The sequence below is a fragment of the Branchiostoma lanceolatum genome, chromosome 13 (genome assembly GCF_035083965.1).
Source record: "Branchiostoma lanceolatum isolate klBraLanc5 chromosome 13, klBraLanc5.hap2, whole genome shotgun sequence".
NCBI lineage: Eukaryota > Metazoa > Chordata > Leptocardii > Amphioxiformes > Branchiostomatidae > Branchiostoma > Branchiostoma lanceolatum.
Genome location: NC_089734.1, coordinates 6993763 through 7014928, shown reverse-complemented (window position 1 = coordinate 7014928; position 21166 = coordinate 6993763). Strand labels below are relative to the sequence as shown.

Below are 21166 nucleotides of genomic sequence, written 5' to 3'. Positions count from 1 at the left end.
AACGAACACACATCTATCCCTATGATGTATAAATCATAAGCTGTGGAGATGTCTTTCTAGCTTCTGTTAGATGTGTTACTGTTGAAAATGCTACAGTTAGGTGACATGTAACAAGGAGCATTTAAGCATATTCTTGTATATTCTTAAAAAGAATCTTACTATGATATTACTTTAACTCAGCATGCAAATGGATAATCTAGAAAAGGGAAAATTAGGAAAGATTTTTGTTACATTGTAACATACTGTAAGTGCTAATTCTCTCTCTCTCTATCCAATTTAACGTCTTTTGTTCCCCATCATCTGGGGGTTAGACGTGCTTGCACATGGACAGGGAAGCCCCAGAACTCCTCATCAAGTGCAAGTCCTTTTTTGTAGCAAGAGTTTTTACGGCTGGATGCCCTTCCTAACGCCAACCCAAACCCTACTGGGCTTAGGACATGGGAAATGTGTGTTAAGTGCCTTTCCCAAGGGCACAACGTCTGGGTGCATGTCCGGACATGTCTGGGTACTCCACTGGGGATTGAACCTGGGTCTTATTGGTTCATAGCCGGATGCTCTGCCACTGTGCTACACAGACGCCACTAATTACAGTATACTAATGACTGTGTGTTTCCTGCCCCTGATAGGTGTGTGTACGATGCCTGTGGCTGTGACTCTGGTGGTGACTGCGAGTGTCTGTGTACCGCCATCGCCGCCTACCACTACGAGTGTGCCCTGCACGGCATCTACATCCTGTGGAGAGAGCAGGAGATTTGCCGTAAGTTTGATTTGATCTAGTAGGCTGTTTAAAAAGACATACAGGGCTACCCAACTAGCCGGAGGCTATTATAAAGCACTAGCCATGGTAACTGGACAATATACAATATACAATATAATTGTTACAATGCCACAAGTTTCACCAACAATTACCTACAAAAGGGGCTTAGAATGTTTTTTTTAGAAGTAGAATAGAAATAGAATCTTTTGTGTGGTTAAGATTAATTGTGTGGTTAAGATTAGCTTTCCAAACACCAAAAAAATTGCAAGAAAAAATATCAGATGTGGTGCTGTCCTTGGTGCTGAAATGTGCCTCAAGTGAAAGTATCAGTATTTTTCATCACTTTCCAGCCCAATTCTTTGACCAAAAGTGTCTTTTTACAGCTTATGTTGTTGCCTTGGATCTGCTACTATATTTCTGATGTTCTACTATTATTTTGATGTTAAAATGGCCTCAAGCAAGTTGTCCTAAACACAATTTATTGTGAATTAGTAGAAAGTATATTGATCTAAATAGTACATCTAAAAGGCTTTATGTTAGCATGTTTTTCTCACCTTTACAGCAATGCAGTGCGACCACGGCATGGAGTACGTGGCCTGCGCCAACCCCTGCCCGATGACGTGCTCGAACTACGCCCAGTACGATCAGCTGTACCCGTCTTGCAACGACACCTGCGTGGAGGGCTGCGGCTGCCCAGACGGCTTGGTACGCTAACGTGCTATTTCAGAGTGGGAAAAGAACAAACTTACTGATAAGCATAACAAGGAAATGATCACAGATAGTATACTTGTGAAACAAGTCCTTCAGGATATTTGGAAACTGCTCCCTCTGGCAGAACACACAGAAACTGCAGCGCAGAAACACAAACAAACATGCACAAGCTTCAGCATGTATTTTGAAACTTGTAACTTTTTTACCCCACACAGTGAAATTGTGCTAATTGTTTGGCAGGACAGTGATACAATGATATGCTTGGATAGGAAAGTGGTAAAAGTACATCCCATTGTTCAACAAAAATATTAATGCTTAGTCCTATTGAGCAATCCTGTTAGCTTTGACTGTGACACATCCAAAACAGACAAATAAGAATGACTCCCCTTTCAGGTGATCGGTGATGACGGCCAGAGCTGTGTGCGTCCCGAACAGTGCGCCTGTCTGATGATCGAGGGTGTGTCATACGACAACGGTGACCAGATCCCGTTCATGTCAGACAACTGCAGGACTTGGTAAGCACCGCATTACTCAACAAGGAAACATAGATGTCAAATGTATAGATTTGGATATCTGACAAAGAAGCTTTTTGTTTGTCATTGTCTCCATTTAGGCAAGTTGCAACTTCCTAACGTAATTTGCAATGTCCTTCAAACTGTTCATGTAGCTTTGTCATTAGATTTTCGTATTCATGTGTTTCATGGACTTTTACATACAGTCAAAGATATATGACTGAAAAGGAACAAACTACAATTAAATTCATGAATTTCTACAATCACTTTGTACGACAATGTAACAATCTAAAGTGTTTTTTTTTAGTATTATTGCATTGTTCTGGTCAAATTCTTAATGTTATGTTATATTGTGGTCAAATTCTTAATGATGTGTTATAGTTACATTATATCATAGATGTTTCTTCTTACAACCATAATGAACCTGCTTTTAATTCAACAGCTACTGTGAGAACCACCAGATCAAGTGTATCGGTCAGCCATGTGACGGAACCTTGATCGAAACCAGTAAGTTTCCACTATTTATTAGCTATATTCTAATGAGCAATAACACAAGTCTCTAAAATTTGTACATACAAGTATGATGTCTGTTGAGATAATTTGTTTAAACCTCATGTGTATCATTTTCTTCCAATGAAGAAAAGATGTTTGATCACTTTTGAGCTAACTTCATGTTTGTATATTTTTAGCTGCCAAGCCTGAGACAACTACTGGTGTCTTCACCACGACCTCTGGCATCAGCACAGGAAGCACAGGCACCGTGCCCATCTTCTCTACCACCAGCACAGTCACCATCAAACCCACCATCATCACAAGCACCACCCCACCCACCACACAGGTCTGTCCTCTCGATTTGGCATGTTTCTTAGAGAATAAGAATCTGACTCTACCGAGTTGATGTCTCGAAAGCTCCCCAGAGTAGCAAAATTTTTGTTTGTGTGTAATGTTTAGATATTTGTCAAAAGGATGTGCTTGTTCACAAATCAAAGCACAATATGTTCTTTCACAAAAATCTTTGGAAGTCAATGCGTTCATGTGTAAACACATCCATGTGTGATCCAAACTTTTTTCAGAAATGTTGACATATGAATATTGAGTTTTGTTTCTGCCATTCTTTGCTGATATATGTCTGTTCCAACAGGTGTGCATGACTGTGAACGGTGTCAGCTATCTGGAGAACAGCATGATCCCTGACTTCAGCACCACCTGCCAGACATGGTATGGGGATCTATTTCATGTATACCAGAACGTATAACTGGAAAGGCTCAGATTTATGTAGTCTGTCCTCCATGTACCTGTTTCCTTGTAATATGTGGAGTTGTCAACCTGGAAATATCCAAGTATTTGCATACGTTTAGGTTCTCAAGGTTTCTCACAGCAGTGCTATATGTGCCTGTTTATTTGTTGTTGTTTTTTTGCTTGTTTACCATATTAAAGAGCATGTCAAATAACAGAAGACTGATTTTTGGATACATGACTAAATTTCTTAAGAAGTGTCCATTTTTGGCAGGAATTTAATTCACAACCTGTGCCATTTCCTTCGCACCACAGCTACTGTATCTCACACAACATCCAGTGTGCGTACAACCCAGACTGTGCCACCACCACCACCCAGGCCACATCAGGGACACCTCCCATCTTCACCCTGCCACCCGGGGAGACCACCACAGGTTTCCAGACACAGACCGGTTTCCAGACACAGACAGCAACAACAGGCACCCTGCCCGTCTTCACCCTGTCTACAGGTGAGACCACCACTGGATCCACAGGCACGCTGCCGCCCTTCCAGACTGAGACGTCCACAGGAGTTCAGACCGCCACCGTGCCACCAATTGTCACTGAGAGCACCACCAAGACACCACCCCTCTTCACCCTGCCTCCTGGCGAGACCACCACCGGTGCTGAGACTCTGCCGCCCTTCCAGACGGAGACCTCCACTGGACTCACAACCGGCACTGTGCCGTCTTTCAGCACAGTTGGAGTGACCACACAGACACCCACTCAGCCGCCCACTGTGACTCTCATCAACGGTGAGACTGAGACCACCACCCTGCCCATCGGTCAGCTGCCACCACAAGCTTGTAGGGTAAGTATCATCCTGACTTTTAACAGAAGTAAATGTATGGCAATGTACTTGTAAAACCTCTCCATATCATTACGGCAAAGGGATTTTGTTCCAATCCAAAAGAGTGCTGACTTACCTCTCCATAATGTTATGACATTACTGAGTGAACATCCCTAAACCTGCTCAAAAGACTGACTGCAGCAAAAGAGAGATGAGCTTGAAGACAGCTCTCTATCTTCATGCCTACCTTGTCTCCTCAACAACCTGTAGGTCAAGGGACTAGGTAGTTATGTAGTAACACTGAAGAACTTTCACATGTCTCCATATCAGTTTTAGCCATTTTGCTCATCTGTTTGCATTTTCTGTGACAGGAGCCAACTGACCACTGGACCCAGTGGTTCAGCGTGTCCACTCCCACTGGGATGAGCGGCGGCGACTTCGAGACAATCGACAACATCCGTCAGGTTTACAGCTTCTGCCCGAAGACCATGCTGACCGCTGTCGAGTGCCGCACCATCGGCTACATGCAGGCCTCCCACACCACGGGCGAGATCGTGACCTGCGACACCCAGAACGGCCTGATCTGTCTCAATGATGATCAGCCAATGGGCAAGGATTGCTCTAACTACGAGATTCGCTTCTTCTGTGAATGCGGCCCAGGTAATTTCCCTTCTGGTACATATATAGCAAAAAATGTTGTCAGTATTGCTCTGTATGTTTTAATCTGGAGACACAGGTAAAAGCTGTGGCTCTACATGACAACAAGAAGATGTCTGAGTCTGACAGTTATACTATAGAAGACAAATATTTGCAGGTAAATGCAGACTATTTCTCTCCCTTCTTTTCAAAGATATAATTTTGAACTGAAATGCATAATATATTTTGTGAATGATATTGCTTGCTAGACATGCTTTGTTAACGTTTTTCCCATTCCTTCAAAATCTCCAACAGAAGTGACCACCATGCCTGGCATCGTCACAGGCACACAGTTCACGACCCAGACCGTGACCACCCCCTTCCCCGCCATCTCCGTGACGACCACGCCTCCCGCCGTCACTACCGTGTCTAGCGGCATCACAGAGGAACCCCAGAAGCCTGATGGGCAGACTGCCACTCCACCAATCACAACCACCATTCCTCCCGAGGTAATAATGAGATGAGTAGATCATTTACAACACTGTCTGTCATTGGCCAGATTATCCTCCTCTCTTTGAACAAGGTTGATGTTTCTGACTTTGGCAGAAGAGATGCTGTTTCACTCTTACTCAACCATATCCTCGAGTGGCCTTGGTACATGGTGATCTTATGTATGGAAAAAAACCCCTCTGCAATACTGTTTCTTAGCAGGGTATGAATTTGAGTTTAGACATTAGGTAAGACACCTCAGTAGTAACATTACAGCATGCAAACGACAATGGTTTTCAAAACTGTGAAAGTCCTCTCAGAAATTATATATAACAAGTTCTTTGTGTTTGATGTCTAAGTCCCAATGAGTTAGAAAAGATTCTTAACTAGCTATCTGACCCTTACCTCATGACCTCAATGAAAAGCGGCCTGTATGCAGCATGATTAAACAATGTTTCAAACAAATACATTTTTTCTAGAATGCCGTCTATGCTCTAATCACCATTTGACTAATGTTGCTATTTTCCCCACAGTGTGTGAGGCATGGCTGGACAGACTGGATGAACGAGGACTCCCCATCTGTCGGCTCCGGTGATGATGAGACCATCAATGCCCTGCGTGGACATCATGCTGTAAGACATTCACTTCTTATCCTGCAGTCAATATATATTTGTGGCACTGCCGTTATACGAAGCCACATCCATAGTTCTAAAGCAGTACTTTCAAGAGTCAGTGACAAAAACAGAAAATACATTGTACTTCAAATTTGTTTTATTGATAATTGTAGATATTTAGTAGTAATGAAAAAATTCAAACCTTGAATGATAACATTATGATATTTTATGAACTTTCTCCTTGACAATTTGTCTGCTAAACAGTATCTACTTGGCTGATTTGATACATGTACTTACTATATATAACTGTTATATGTATAACGACTATGTTTCTGTTGCCTGTTACAGTTCTGTGAGGTGCCCATGGCCATCGAGTGCCGCCAGGTTGGCACCAACATCGTCTACACCTCCAACCAGCCTGAGGTCATGTGCGACACAAACCTCGGTCTCAGCTGCATTAACGGCAATGGTCTCAACGGCGGCATGTGCCCAGACTATGAAGTCAGGTTCTACTGTGACTGCCAGGGCCGTAAGTATGATCACTGACAAAAAGTTGACTTGATTTGGATTTCTTTAAAGATTAATGTCAGATTTTGCATTCTTGACATTTTCTTTGTCTTTAATTTGGACATGCACTTAACTAATGTCATTGGTCCAGGAGTAAACATTCATTTGATAGTCTTATGTACATGTACATGTAGGCACAATAACAGAATAAAAGTGGTTTTATTCTTTAAATAAGCTCTACTGCCAAAACCCTATGAGTCATTTTGTAAGAAGACTTACCAATAGATAACCATTGGGGATATCTTTATCTTAGATTATAATATAGATTTTTAAACATAAGGGAATGAATTATGTACAATGGGTCTTAACCTTAATGTTGCCATGACAATTGCAGACTGTGACCAGCCAATGAATGTAGCCGACAATGGCGCAATCAGGGACAACATGATGACGGCTTCTTCTGAGCGCCCTGATAGGCCAGCTGAGGACGGTCGTCTGGATCATCCAACCAGCTCCTGGGTTCCGTCCGTTCAGGACGCCAACCAGTGGCTCCAAGTGGACTTGGGCGAGAAGGTCAGATAATCCTTTCAACATACTTTTATTCATCCTCATCTATGAGTCATAGAAAGATATAGACTACAAAATGCACGCAAAACATCCCATCTTATATTTTGAGAGAAGGTTCAAATCCATGAATGTAGGACTGGAGTTGTTGTGTTTTAAGTTAAGTTTGGTTTTCACAGTTAACTCTTGAAACTTATACTTCAAGCTTACAAGCTATTTCTTTTCCCCCTGATGTTTCTTGCAGGTTGAGTTGTCAGGCATCGTGACCCAGGGTCAGGAGGTTGCCATGCAGCCTGGCTTCCCTGAGATGCCTGCCTACGTCACCTCCTACGTTGTCCTGACAAGCACCGATGGTATCAACTTCTACGCTGTGCCAGACGTTTCTGGCAACCCACAGGTCAGCACAATATTTATTTGATATCTGGTATAAGATATTCCAGCAGAATAGTGTTCACAGGAGCCAACTGACCATTGGACCCAGTTATACAGTGGGTTCAATTCTGTCAGGTTTTATTCTATAGGCTTAAATGATGAAGAACATACCGGCTTCTAAAACTGTACTTCATTTATGAAATGAAAATTTATGAAATGAAAATCTATAAATTTTTCTGAATCTTAAGGGTGGTCCCTTCAGTTAACTGAGTAACTAATTTCCAAGCTAAGGGAGCCCCTACAAAAACCTAACTAATCAGGATACAAACAAGGATAAGTGAAGATAGATAAACTAAATGGATCATGCATTACAATAATATAACATTGTAAACATGTAAACATAACATGTAGAATATGTTGCTATCCATTTTTCCTTGACATGTTTGTGACAGAAACTAAATCTTTATTGTTATTTTTTTTCTCCTGCAGCAATTCCAGGGCAACTATGACAGTGACTCTCATGTCCAGCACATTTTCCACGCACCCGTCGAGGCTCAGTACATCCGTATCCAGCCTCTGACCTGGGAGAACATGCTCAGCTTCAGGTTCGAACTGCTGGGATGCAGGCCTTTCGGTATGTGGCATTGATACATAACAACCAGCACTTCATGTTGACATCATTTTGATCTTGTATCCTGTGAAAAGTTTGAGCTCTGCAAGTCAATACAGAATGTATTACGTGTCATATGCCTCAAATGTGACCAGTAAGACTAACATTTAACATTTTGCATGAAAGATGATTAGAAATTAGTGTTCCTAAGTTTGAAGCACAAACTATGCCTACACAACAGTAGCTTACAGCCAGAACATGAGTATGAAACAGACCCAAAATGTGAGATCTACCAGAAGCCAATAGTGAACATTTTGCTCTGTAAAACTTTCATTTTCTCCAATCAGGATGTTTGTTATCAAAATAAGATGTCAATATTGTATCAAAGGTGATAAATATTCTTCGTTTTCTTCCCCCAAACAGGTGATATCCCAGATGGACCGACCCAGAGCAGTACCCCGACCCTCCAGACCCAGACTCCGATGGAGATCTGTCCCTTCGGCACCCAGTTCTGGACACCGTTCATGTCCGCCCACAACCCCGACACCGCCCAGACCGGCGTCCAGGAGACAGAGACATACGACCTGCTCAGCCAGGCCTTCAACCTGTGCGGCCAGGACATGGTGGACAAGATCATCTGTAGGGAGGTAAGCAGGAGAACACCATTCATCAACATAAGCAGAAGAAGAACTTTATTGCATGACAATTGTAACTGGTTGAATGTATGGCAACTTATCTGTACATTTTATATTATGAGACAGATCTACAAGCCTTTAGGTGGCAATCAATTGCAAAATAGGTACAAGCAAAACTATACATGAAAATGATTGATATCAATCAAGATCTTAACAACTCAACAGTTACAATATTATAGATATCTATTTATCTATCAACTTAAGTTTTTTTGCAATAATTGACGAAACTTTGGAATTAGTCAGCATTGTACCAAATATAAGTTCTCCAGGTAATAGTGGTAAATCGAGTGTGGTAACAGTTTTAGTACACAGGAAATGTATCAACTTTATTATCGTATGAAAGTTAAATTCTAACTTTGATACTAAAATCCTCATATTGTGTTTTTCCCTCAGTCTGCAACCCACATGCAGGCCCAGACCGGAGGCATGGTGACCTGCGACATCGAGAACGGCCTGGTGTGCAACAACGCCATGCAGCCCGACCACGACTGCGTGGACTACGAGGTCTCCTTCCACTGCAACTGTGGCGGCACCGGCGTGACCACCATCAACACCCCCATCACCACCCTCAGCACCCTGGCGACCACCATGACCACCAAGCCAACCACCCCAGTCTTCACCACCCAGCAGGCCAACAACCCGCTGTGTGTGGACGGATGGACGCCGTGGATCAACACCAACGAGCCCGATCACAACGACTTCATGGGTGGGGACACCGAGGACCTGGCCGCGATTGCCGCGAACCCAGACTACGCTGCCCTGCTCTGTGGTGGCGACATGAACATGATTGCCGACATCCAGTGCCGTGAGGTATGTAGAAATGTTACATGAAATTGAACAATTCTGGCGACATTTATAGACAACAGCGTGATCTTTTAGACTCAAGCTATTTCATACATTGTCCAGTGATGTAAGATTCTTCCTCCTCTAGCATGGCATTCTGTCTTTCTTTTCATATGTGAAATGAAGACATCATTTTTAGGAGTCTGTGCTGTCAACTGCAAATCAACCATGGGAATTCTATTGTGATCTTACAGGATCTCCCTTAAATGATGAGCTAAAAAAGCTGATGATGAACTGCTTTATAAAAATTCCCACTAGAAATGCAACTTTGTAGCTGAAGGGCTAAATTACAGTGTATCATGCGCATGTACTATAAAACACTTGTGCACCCCTTCAGGTTGCCTCTCAGGCTGACTGGCAGAGCACCGGCGCTGCTGGGCTGGAGTGTGACACCACCCACGGCTTCTACTGCTCCAACTCTCTCAACTACCCTGTCATGTGTGATGACTTCGAGATCAGCGTGCTCTGCCAATGTAAGCCCTCGTTTCCTCTTCTATTGCACAATTTTACAGTAAAATGAATGCCTTTAAGCCACATATTGAATAATTGATATAAACAAAAGCTGTTGGCCAGAGTGACCCAACAGTTGTAAACTTACACGACATATGTAGACATGGCAATTTCTACTTCTATGTCTACATCAGTGATACCCCCAAATAACCCCATCAGGGGCATATTAGGGGGGGAGCTGAGGTCCCGGGCTAGGGCGGGCAGACTTAGACATTAGTGTAAAACTTTACTTGCAATGATACATGTAGCTTAATGATAAAAGGACTACAATGTTCCTGAGTATCATTTCTGTTTTCAATCAGTCATTATAAAGAATGTGTTTGACAAGTGAGGAAACATATTACACACACAAGACAGTTTCATAATCATCCACCTTCCTGTTTTAGGTGGTGAGGCCCCAACAGGCGTTGTGACAGAAACCACAAAGCCACTGACCACTCAGGGACTGACCACCCCCACACCAACCGACGTCTTCAGCCACGAGACCGCTACTCAGTCTCAGACCACCGGTGCGCTCGGAACTACCACACTGTCTGGTTCAACCACTAGTAAGTATCAAAATTCTACCTTTGAAGTTATCATGGTGTTACTCCCTCTTTGTCAGTTAATCATATTCCCTCCCAAATTACCATCTTGTTGTAGGAAAACATCAACAAACGCAAGTATGCAATGATAAGATAGAAAAAGTACAATTAGAATGAAAAGCTGTCTGTGTTGGTACCATACCTATTGAAAGTTTTTAATGTTATCAAACGGAAGAAAGATACATGTACATGTAACTCACCAAATTTTCGGCCATTTTCATCAAGTGTTTAACTCACTTTCCTTCTTACGTATGCTGATCGTAAAGAAGTGTTAACATCAGGAGTGCGTCAATGATACCCAGAAATAGATAGCAAAAGTTGGGACTAAAGCTCTTTTCTCCTGTACTCATCACATCTCTGATCCTTTTGCAGCTGGCTCCACCACCCAGACACCCACCCCAGTGTACACCGACGACTGCCCAGAGGGCACCATTTATTGGACGCCGTTCTACAGCTCCGACACACCGACCACTGGCACTGACAACGGAGACCACGACACATACCAGAGCATCGTGCAGGCTTACGGCGATGAGATCAGAATCTGTGACGAAGCTATGATCGACAGAGTCCTGTGTCGCCATGTAAGTTGTGATAGGCTCCACCTTCATCTTTAATAGCATTTAATTTCATATTAGAGCATCACTGGATCACCAGATAAAATTGAAATGTAGCTTAGCTGCAATTATAAACTTTTTGGGGAAAAACAGAAGCACTACACAAAATCTGATCATAATACACACGTAAAGCAGTTGTAAAGCATCACTTGCATCTTTGTACATGCTTTAAGGAGGACTGGGTTTCATGCAGTGGAGTTGAAGCTTCAGCCGCTTCTATACATGCCATTATTAGCTAGTTACTCACCATCTGCTAGTAGATATTTATACTGACACTGAGGTTCTCCTGACAGTAGCACACATTTTTCCATACTCTCAGGCCGACTCCCACCTGCTGACCATCATGACCAACGACGAGAATGTGGAGTGCGACCTCGAGAACGGCCTGGTCTGCCTGAACTCCATGCAGTCCGACGGGATGTGCGAGAACTACGAGATCTCCTTCCGCTGTAACTGCGCACCCGCGACAACCGTCGCTGTCAGCACCACCACCCCAGGCTCTACCACCGGAGTCATTGGCACCACCAGCCCACTGACCACGTTGGCTCACCTCACGACGACTACGCCACAGACGACTCACAGCGTCATCATGACCGAGACTCCCGGCGTCGTCACCACCCAGCAGGTCATCACACAGCAGACCACCACCACTGTGCCCACGTTCACAGACATCGTCACGTCCACTGCTGAAACAACAACCAAGCCACTGATGACCACTGGGTCCATCACAGAGACCACTGCCTCTACCACCATTGGTGTTGAGACCACCAAGCCACCAATGTCTACTGGAGTCGTATCCACAGCTAGCACTACCAAGCCGCCAATGGTGACCGGCATCGAAACCACAGCTAGCACTCAGACAGCCACCACTGGCCAGACACCAACCATCGTCATTGGGGAGACAACAACCAAGCCGTTGATGACAACTGGAGAGATCACAGAGAGCACTGCATCTACGACCATTGGTGTTGAGACCACCAAGCCACCGATGTCTACTGGAGTCGTATCCACAGCTAGCACTACCAAGCCACCAATGGTTACCGAGACTATCGCAACCACTGCATCAACCACAACCAAGGCCACCACACCTGTACAAACCACAACCGTACCGGAGAACCCAGCTTGTAAGTGAAAACATTCCAGATACAATGTCCAGATCCTTTTTTAAAAGAAGCTATCTTAAAGTTTATGATTTTATTCTGTCAAAGGCAATTTCAATTACCCCGGTACTATTGAGTACTCTGTTTCTCATAATGTATACTGGGGATATAAAAGAAGAAATTTATTGCACGATAATTGTACACAGTACAATGTATGGCAACAACTATTAAACATAGTGTATAGATATATGTGTAATATGCCGCCACAATGTATGGCAACAACTATTACTGTAAACATAGTGTATAGTTTCATATTTTTATGTGTAATATGCCACCACATTGTGTGTCTGCATGTTTATCTTTATGTCAAGTCACCAATGATACAATGTGCTGCTACAGACTGTGTGGATGGCTGGACTCCCTTCATGAACAGCTACAGCCCCGACAATGTGGGAGACATCGAGACCTTCAGCAACCTCAGGGAGATCTACGAGTTCTGCCCAGTCGAGATGATCGACGACATCGAGTGCCGCGTCGCTGGTAAGCCAACCCTTGATTTCCCAACAGCTGATACAGACATCTTTGTTTTCATGTCATAGTTCGCTTTACAGCATTTGAAATTTGGGAATTGTGAAATCCACATATTGTGAAGGATTGTGCTTCAAAGAGCTTGACATTGTCAGTGTCAGAGCAAAGTAATTTTTCAGCATTTTAGCAAAGTAGTTTAGAATATGTAGCATTCAAAATTTTCTGAATTGTTGACTCCACATATTGTGAAGACTTGTACTCCAAAGAGCTTGGCATTTTGCAATTTCAAAATAAAGTAATTTTTGTCTAATTTTGTCTCATTTTGATTTTCCACAGGGTTCAACTTCGACTACGCTCTTGTGGGCCAGAACGGTGTTCTCTGTGATGAGAACATCGGTTTCCTCTGTGACTCCGCCCAGCAGGACGGCACCTGTATGGACTACGAGATCAGGGTGCACTGCAGATGCTCTGGTAAGATCCCAACATCCATATACGTCCATCAAACTCGACAAATCTTAACTTGAACTCAGCAGTACACACAGATTTTTTACTAAGGCTCCGGCTAGTGCTGTCCTTGGTGCTGAACTAACAGTAATTACTATATAAACCAGGTATAAGAACAGAGTAACGATGGAAGGCCAGGCAATGCTGAATATCAGCTACACAGAGCCAGAAGACGAGGTCCTGTACACTGTGGCTAGTGCAGTCTAGTTATGAACAGTATTGTGTGAAGTATTCCATAAAAAAATGTATTCCACACAAAAATGTCTTCATTAGATTATTTTCTTCTTTACCTATTACCTGCAAGACTAATTAAAGTATCAAGAAAGATTATCAAAGTTAGCATCTTATAAGTTTCATTTACAGTACTTTGTCTTAAGGAATTAATTTTGTATGTGGATTTTTTTCTGATATACCAAGTTTTGTTATGCATTAGGAAATAGACCAATGGTCTGACTAAAAAAATAATTCATGATTGGTGTGGTCGTTATCAACACTTGTCAGTTGCAGACTTCAGTAAATTTCTCACAAAATCATGGTAGTCTCACAGCTTTATTTCTAACTTCTTGATTTTGCATTTCTTCCCATTACAGAGCAGCCAATCACCACCCCTGGTACCTACACAGTCACTACCACCGGTCAGGTCACCCTTACTGGTGTGGTAAGTACCTCTTTTACTTGCAGTGCAATCATATATTTGTCTCTAGTACAATGTAGCTATCACCATGAAATGGAAATTAACATACTGTAAATGCATTTAAGCTTGCATGGTTTTTATTTCGCGGTAGGGAGAAAATGGAGTGTTCGCGGTGGTATTTAAGTTTGCATTTGAATCAATAGTGGCGCTGCAGTCATAGACAGGCAAAAAGTTTCGCGGTTTTAAGTTCGCGCTGAAGAGTTCACCGTGAAAACCGCAAACATAAAACCACAGCGAACATTTCTCAGTTTGTTACACATGTAGAAAATGCCCAAACCAAGTTTACTTTTTGGATTAGTCAGTGAACAACTAAGTTTAACTCTGGTAACAATTACGTTCTTGAGTCATTGAGCTAACCTAGCTGCAATTTCAAGTTGTTCTATAATAGTCTTAGTAAGAAGGCAAGTTGTAACATTATGTCTTAATCGTATCACAGGTTACCGAGCCTGTAACCGAGCCTACAACGGTGCAGCAGACTACCACCACCAAGCCTGAAGAGACCACCACAACCAAGCCAGCTGAGGAGACAACAACCCCACAGGTAGGAGCACAACTAATCAAACTAAAAAGTTTCCTTCGTAGGATTGTTTGCAAATATTTTGTTTAGTTCTAGACGTGGTACAAACGGTTGTAGTTGTTTCAATATATGGTAAGTTTTGTACATTTAGGTTGGTTGTTTTCAAATAGTACAATGCGGAAAGACTTTTGCCTCATACTTGGTTAAAATGGAATGAACATTGACCCGATCTGATTATGAAAACCAGTGTCACATATCAAGCTCTACGTTAATAAGGTAAGAAATCTAAAGATGTAACCTTGGATAGCAATTTCTGCAAAATGTAGTACACCTGTGAAAATAAGAGTAGTCGGCCTACCCAATAACAACAATAACATAACATAAAACTATATGATGAATTCTTGAACTTTCCTCCAACAGACCAGCACTGTGAGCACCATGGCTCCTGCCTACTGCCCACCTGGCTCCTCTGCATGGACACCCTTCATGTCCGCCGACAGCCCCATCGACGGAAACGACATCGAGACCATCGACGCCCTCCGTGAGAAGTACTCCTTCTGCGAGGACTACATGATCACCAACATCGTCTGCCGTCGTGAGGGAGACCACATCACAGCTGACTTGGTAAGACCCCCATTTCCACTTGAAAGTGATCACACTGTGCTTTCACATTGAATTTGTGTAACCCTTGACTTCATAACTGGAATATCATGCAAGATGTACAAGTATGACTGAAAAGGCAACAAAACGCACAAAGCGTAAAAAAAATTGTTTTTATCTATGAATTTCGTTGGGGCGCTCTGTCAAATTTGATGTCACGGCGCGATCGCAGCAAGGTTGCCACCCTGGTGGAAGGGGGGTCTAAGGTACTAGAAAATAAAACCTCAGTCGATAGAAAAAAAAGTTACTATATTTTGCTCTGAAGCTCTGAGAAGTGCCAAACCAATAACACTAACAGCAACAACATACTCATTTATTACATTGCAATACCTTTCAGAAGACCAGTTGAAACCAAGATGGTCCTCAACTACAATTCCTTTTCATGAGCTACAATGATTCAGTATTTGGAGAAAAAAAAAAATTTTGTGAAGCACTTAAAAGAAAGCAATAAAGACAGTGCTTTGATATTAAATTTCTTTGTGTCTGTGTTTTTTCCAGACCAGTCAGAACGTGCTGTGCCACCCCCAGATGGGTTTGACTTGCTTCTCTGCTGACAACAATGGCCAGAACTGTTACAACTTTGAGGTGTCCTTCTTCTGTGACTGCAACTGTAAGTACATTTTCTGCTATGTCAATGAACTGCAAGACTGTCTCTCTGTAAATGGCTGATGTTAACCACATGTTATGTGGGTTTTGATATGAAAAGATTTGGTGATTGTGAGGCATTCAATACATGCACTGCACCCAACAAAGAAATTAATGTGCATTAAACAAGTAAACATTTCTTTATGTAGAGTTTTACCTGACATCCATGGAGTAATTGTGGAAAATATTAGAAGATATACTTGAAGGAACTAGGCTGTGCTCACTTACGATTTTAAGATAACATTATTGTTTTTGGACCACTCCAGTGCTCACAACAACCCTGGGACCAACAACAACAGGGCCAGTAACTGCCACCCAGGTGGTCACCGCTACCCAGGCTACGACAACAACAAAGCCCATCATGACCACCCAGGCCACAACCACCACCAAGCCACAGACAACAACACAGGCCACAACAGCTTCCACCAAGCCCACCACCATCCAGACTGTCTCTTATCCCGACACTGAGACAACCACCATTGCTGGCACCACCAAGCCCACCACCATCCAGACGGCCACTGTCCCTGGTACTGAGACACCATTCACTACCATCGGCACTGTGACTGGGTCTCAGACAACCACCCAGGCTGTTGGCACTGAGAAGCCAACCACCATCCAGACGGCAACTGTCCCTGGTACTGACGCAACAACCACCATTGCTGGTACCACCAAGCCCACCACCATCCAGACAGGAACTGTCCCTGGTACTGAGACACCATTCACTACCATCGGTGGAACCACTAAGCCAACCACCATCCAGACGGCAACTGTCCCTGGTACTGGCGCAACAACCACCCTTGGTACCGTGACAGGCTCTGAGACAACCACCATTGCTGGTACCACTAAGCCTACTACCATCCAGACAGGAACTGTCCCTGGTACTGGAGCCACAACAACCACCCTTGGTACCGTGACAGGCTCTGAGACAACCACCATTGCTGGTACCACTAAGCCTACCACCATCCAGACAGGAACTGTCCCTGGCACTGAGACACCATTCACTACCATCGGTGGTGTGACAACTAAGCCTACAACACAGGTAACCTTTTAGTGCTGAATATTTTGCTGTGGCCTTTTATAGCCCATAACATTTCAAGCAAGGACTTGAGAACATTGCATCCCTCTCTAAAGATACCATATATTTTTTGGCTGCGGCCTTTTTTAGCCCATGACATTTTAAGTTTTGAGTTGGGAACATTGTATCCCTCTCTGAAGATACTTTTTTTTTTTGCTATGGCCTTTTCTAGCTCATGACATTTAAAACAAGGACTTAAGAACATTGCATCCCTCTAAAAAGATATCTTTTTTTTTGCTATGGCCTTTTTTAGCCTTTGACATTTAAAGTTTTGAGTTGAGAACACTACATCTCTCTAAATAAACCTTACTTTTTTCTCTAGACAATGCAGACCGCTCCCCAGATTGCCTGCATCCAGCATGGCTGGTCTGACTGGATGAACGTCGATCGTCCCAACAATGGTAACAATGCCGGCGACATCGAGTCCATCGATGAGCTGAGGAAGTACTACACTTTCTGTGCCAACCCGACCTCCATCAAGTGTCGGGAGGTGGGCACCAACACCTTGTACGAGTAAGTAACAGTCTTTGTTTCTTTAATACTCTTTCTATTTTCCATTCCTTTAACCTGTGGAACAAACAATATAGTAGCTTGGTTGCCGATTTTGAAAAACACCAGAGACTCAGAGCATATTTTTTACCACATTGGACAGAGCTAGAGCAAAGATGTATTCATACTTTGTGAATATCCCTGTGCTTATGCAATAAGGTAGATTTATGGTAAGGTAGATTAAGGCACAAAAATGACCAAAAACAGCTACTTTATTTTCATGTTTTGCTCGGTAAGATACAATACGTCCCTTTAACATGAGTCTGTGTTTCCCCTGCAGTGCCACTGGTGATGGCGGTAACGTCTGTAACCTTGTGACCGGTTTCCAGTGCACCAACGACTTCCAGTGGGACGCCATGTGCTCCGACTACGAAGTCAGCGTCTACTGCGACTGCCTACGTAAGTCAACCAAATTCGAGTTTTATTTGCAGGTTCTTGCCCGAGGGCTAATTGCAACATGAAACAATGCATAGAAAAGGTATACAGACAGTGCAAGTTAACATTATGGTGACAAGTGGAACAAGTGACTATTGTAAGAACTGCTACGGAATACAATCTATGCTTTTTGGGTTTGACTTCTTTTTTGGAAGCAGTGGAAGACGAAGTGACCCACTTTTTCAACAATGAGTAGGTTTTGGGAGGGGTTCTAATTTTCTTTTCGTTAAATCAAATTACCTTCTAGCATAAACCTCCATTATCAGTAATACACCAGTTACATAATGGTGGAATTATGTTAGTAGATGTTAAGTAGCTGCTATTTTTCAGGGCTTGGCTTGTAGACTAATTGTAACTTATGGTTTGAAGTATTAATCCCAAAAAAGGTTATTGAAAACTTATAATAACTGATGCCATATTTTCTACAGCCGTAACTACTATCCAGACCCTCTCCACCTCACAGACCTTCACCACAGGTAAGCCACATGGAAATAACCCAAATTGTTAAGTAGAAACACATAGAGAATGGCTGGGGGAGGGGGACTTGTAATGTGACAGAAGTATGTTTTAACCTAAAATTTCAGTACATGATGTTGTATTGCTAACTGAAATACAAATTATAATGTGAATCCTTTGGATGTTTTTCTATTTTTCATTCACATAAATTTAGGTCTGCTACTGAATTTGTCCAAAGAAACAGCTAGTTCTTGTCTTTATGACTGGGATATGTCAATGTATGCATGCATTTGAAACTACCAAATGTTGCTAGTGAGGAAAATGAAAAATTATTGTTTTCCCTCCAGCCACTCAACCACCTGTTGTTACAACAACCCAGAAGCCCATCACAGAGCAGTCAACAACTGGTGAGTTCTGTACTCCAGACCTATTTCATAGTGCTCAGACAAGCCAAAAAGATTATCTTAGACATTTACTGAAAGAAACATGTATCATCCAAAGGTGGTGAATAGAAGTTGATGTGCCATCATTTCTTTAACCATTAGGAGATATGTCAATGAAGATTCATGGTTAAAACCTGCTTATTGAAAAATCATTCTCAATGTCAATGATGAAGAGTAGTGGATGCTACTTGAAACGTCTGACCGTTTTTCAAAATCATATCCAGTTGCTTGTCAATGAGTCACTGCTATTTGGCATACATTTGGAGATAAATCTAGATTTCCCCTCAAAGAGGAAAAGACATAGTTTAAAATGTTGAACTGCCCCCCCCCCCCTCCCCACTCCAGTCCAACAGAACCCAGACCTCTGCGTGGATGGCTGGACTACGTGGATGAGCGCCGACGAGCCCGGTCTCCCAAGCGACACCACGGAGGGAGATGAGGAGACCTTCCCCAACCTGGTCGCCGCTGGTTACAACATCTGTGGTGGCAACCAGAACATGGTCACTGCCATCGAATGTCGCGAGGTACAACTTTGTGAACTTTTTTTTTTAAACGATCTCGCTCAATGCAAGGCCGTAGGGGGCCACTTCTTTAAGCATTGAACTAATTGACATGATTGGTTTAAACTGAATGTGGCTGCTAAGGTGAGAGATAGCGGTGTTCTGTTTGTTTTGAAGGTTTGTAGGTTATAATCGTTAAGGTTAAAATCAATGTGACACTAACATACTAACATACAAGACTAATGTCATACTTAGTGGCTTGAAATCACAGATGAATTCATTAAAAGATTGCAAGTCAATGTAATTGTATTGAGAGTTGAGTCTTTGAAATTAATGTTTGTAATTATGACTGTCACACTAACTTGAGTGATGCCAACTCAACATTATTTAAGGGACATGTCCTCTTACTTTGTTTTACTTTATGGATTTGTGTCTCTGTAGATTGCTACTGGCGCTGACTGGCAGAGCACAGGTGCAGCTGGCATGCGCTGCGACCTGTACAACTGGTTCTACTGCCGCAACGCTTTCAACTACCCCGTGGGCTGTGAGGACTACGAGATCAGGGTGTACTGTCAATGTAAGTCCTTCCAGGCAACATACAGTCCTGTACATCAGACATTCTCTTTGCAAAACATGACATTGTGGTTTCTGTTATCACTGTCTTCCTTAAACTTAAAGTTGCCTGAAGAGTTTTTTCTCTCTTTTCTTGCATCTGTTGAAGAGGGACCCTTCAAATTAATATTCCACTTAAGCTGATCTGGTGTTTTATCTAAATGTACTGAAAGAAATTGATGTTGAATTTGTGATCTAAATTTGGACTTATTGAATATGTGTGCCATGTTTGTTTTGTTTGACTACAGGTAGCGAGGTGACCACCACTTCTACTACCACCACCAAGCCCATCACAATCACAGAGGGCACCACAACAAAGCCCATCACAGCCACAGCAAGCACCACAACTAAGCCAGTTGTCTCCACAACTCTTGCTGTTCAGACCACACCAGTTACAACCACAAGTACGTTTCAGTCTCCCAACATACCTGCCTGTCATTTGATGCTTTTTGGGATTTAGGGAAGGGAAAACAAAAATGTAGAATGACTTAAAACTCGATGTATAAAAACTAACCCTTTTTGATACGTTTTGTGTATGATTGTACTGTCTACAGCTAAAGTTGCATCAAGATGACATCATAAAACTAAAGCATTAACCAGCAGTCTGAAGCAAAGTTGAAATCTTTGTCAAGGAACATTCCTTGACAAAGACTAAAGCTAGAGTTGGACTGTCAAAGATTTGGGTTTACTAAGTCCATTTTTTAGAACGATTTCTACCAACACAGATGAACTCTCAAGCTATGGTCAATCACTGCATCCATAACACATTTTCTGTAACTCTTAGCTGCTGGAGTTTCCACCTTCGCCCCCGTCTGTACTGATGAGATGCACGGCTGGACTCCATGGATGAACTCCTTCTACCCCAACCCCGCCACTGGCGGTGACTTCGAGACCTTCGACAACCTGAGGGAGAAGTTTGAGTTCTGTGCCAACGAGGACATCATCAGCATCGAGTGAGTGCTGCAGCGATGAGTAACCTGTTTCGAAATTTTACTCTCCTTTGAAAAGAGATTCAGATTGTTAGCTCCGTGTTCTACACTATAGACTAAAGTATTGACTTCACAGTTTTGATCTAAGTAGTTTGTATTAAGTAGAATGTATCAGTTCTTACGTAGAATGTAAGCCACACCAAAACATAATTGAGACTTTTATTTTCTTTGAGTAAGTAACTGCAGAAATGTGTAATCATTCTGTTTCTACTTGGTTCTCTAGGACATGACAAGTTTACATTCTTTGAACAAAAAACAATGTAGATTCAGATTTTGATCAGTTCAGTTGAGTAGATTGTAAGTCAAGACAAATTTTAATTGATGGTGCCCTTTTCTTCTCATGAATGATAAAAAAATCCTTGACTCCCGCTTTATT

At 42.6% G+C, this 21166-nt stretch overlaps 1 protein-coding gene across 1 annotated transcript in view; it reads left to right on the top strand.

Moving 5' to 3' along the window:
• The window catches only part of LOC136447198 (mucin-2-like), a 66341-nt gene that overhangs the window by 28045 nt on the left and 17130 nt on the right, over positions 1–21166 (top strand). Inside the window, exons 27-61 of the mRNA XM_066445902.1 lie at positions 627–757; positions 1320–1462; positions 1862–1983; positions 2423–2487; positions 2670–2818; positions 3122–3198; positions 3532–4066; positions 4417–4705; positions 4997–5190; positions 5704–5802; positions 6133–6313; positions 6686–6864; positions 7100–7252; positions 7717–7861; positions 8261–8484; positions 8926–9342; positions 9713–9848; positions 10272–10433; positions 10842–11050; positions 11403–12207; positions 12583–12723; positions 13048–13182; positions 13806–13873; positions 14346–14450; positions 14847–15050; positions 15585–15696; positions 15998–16770; positions 17129–17319; positions 17636–17754; positions 18219–18266; positions 18594–18653; positions 19035–19213; positions 19631–19766; positions 20050–20205; positions 20586–20754. Coding sequence (XP_066301999.1) covers positions 627–757; positions 1320–1462; positions 1862–1983; positions 2423–2487; positions 2670–2818; positions 3122–3198; positions 3532–4066; positions 4417–4705; positions 4997–5190; positions 5704–5802; positions 6133–6313; positions 6686–6864; positions 7100–7252; positions 7717–7861; positions 8261–8484; positions 8926–9342; positions 9713–9848; positions 10272–10433; positions 10842–11050; positions 11403–12207; positions 12583–12723; positions 13048–13182; positions 13806–13873; positions 14346–14450; positions 14847–15050; positions 15585–15696; positions 15998–16770; positions 17129–17319; positions 17636–17754; positions 18219–18266; positions 18594–18653; positions 19035–19213; positions 19631–19766; positions 20050–20205; positions 20586–20754 — 7011 coding nt within the window. The remainder of the gene's footprint in view (positions 1–626; positions 758–1319; positions 1463–1861; positions 1984–2422; positions 2488–2669; positions 2819–3121; positions 3199–3531; positions 4067–4416; positions 4706–4996; positions 5191–5703; positions 5803–6132; positions 6314–6685; positions 6865–7099; positions 7253–7716; positions 7862–8260; positions 8485–8925; positions 9343–9712; positions 9849–10271; positions 10434–10841; positions 11051–11402; positions 12208–12582; positions 12724–13047; positions 13183–13805; positions 13874–14345; positions 14451–14846; positions 15051–15584; positions 15697–15997; positions 16771–17128; positions 17320–17635; positions 17755–18218; positions 18267–18593; positions 18654–19034; positions 19214–19630; positions 19767–20049; positions 20206–20585; positions 20755–21166) is intronic.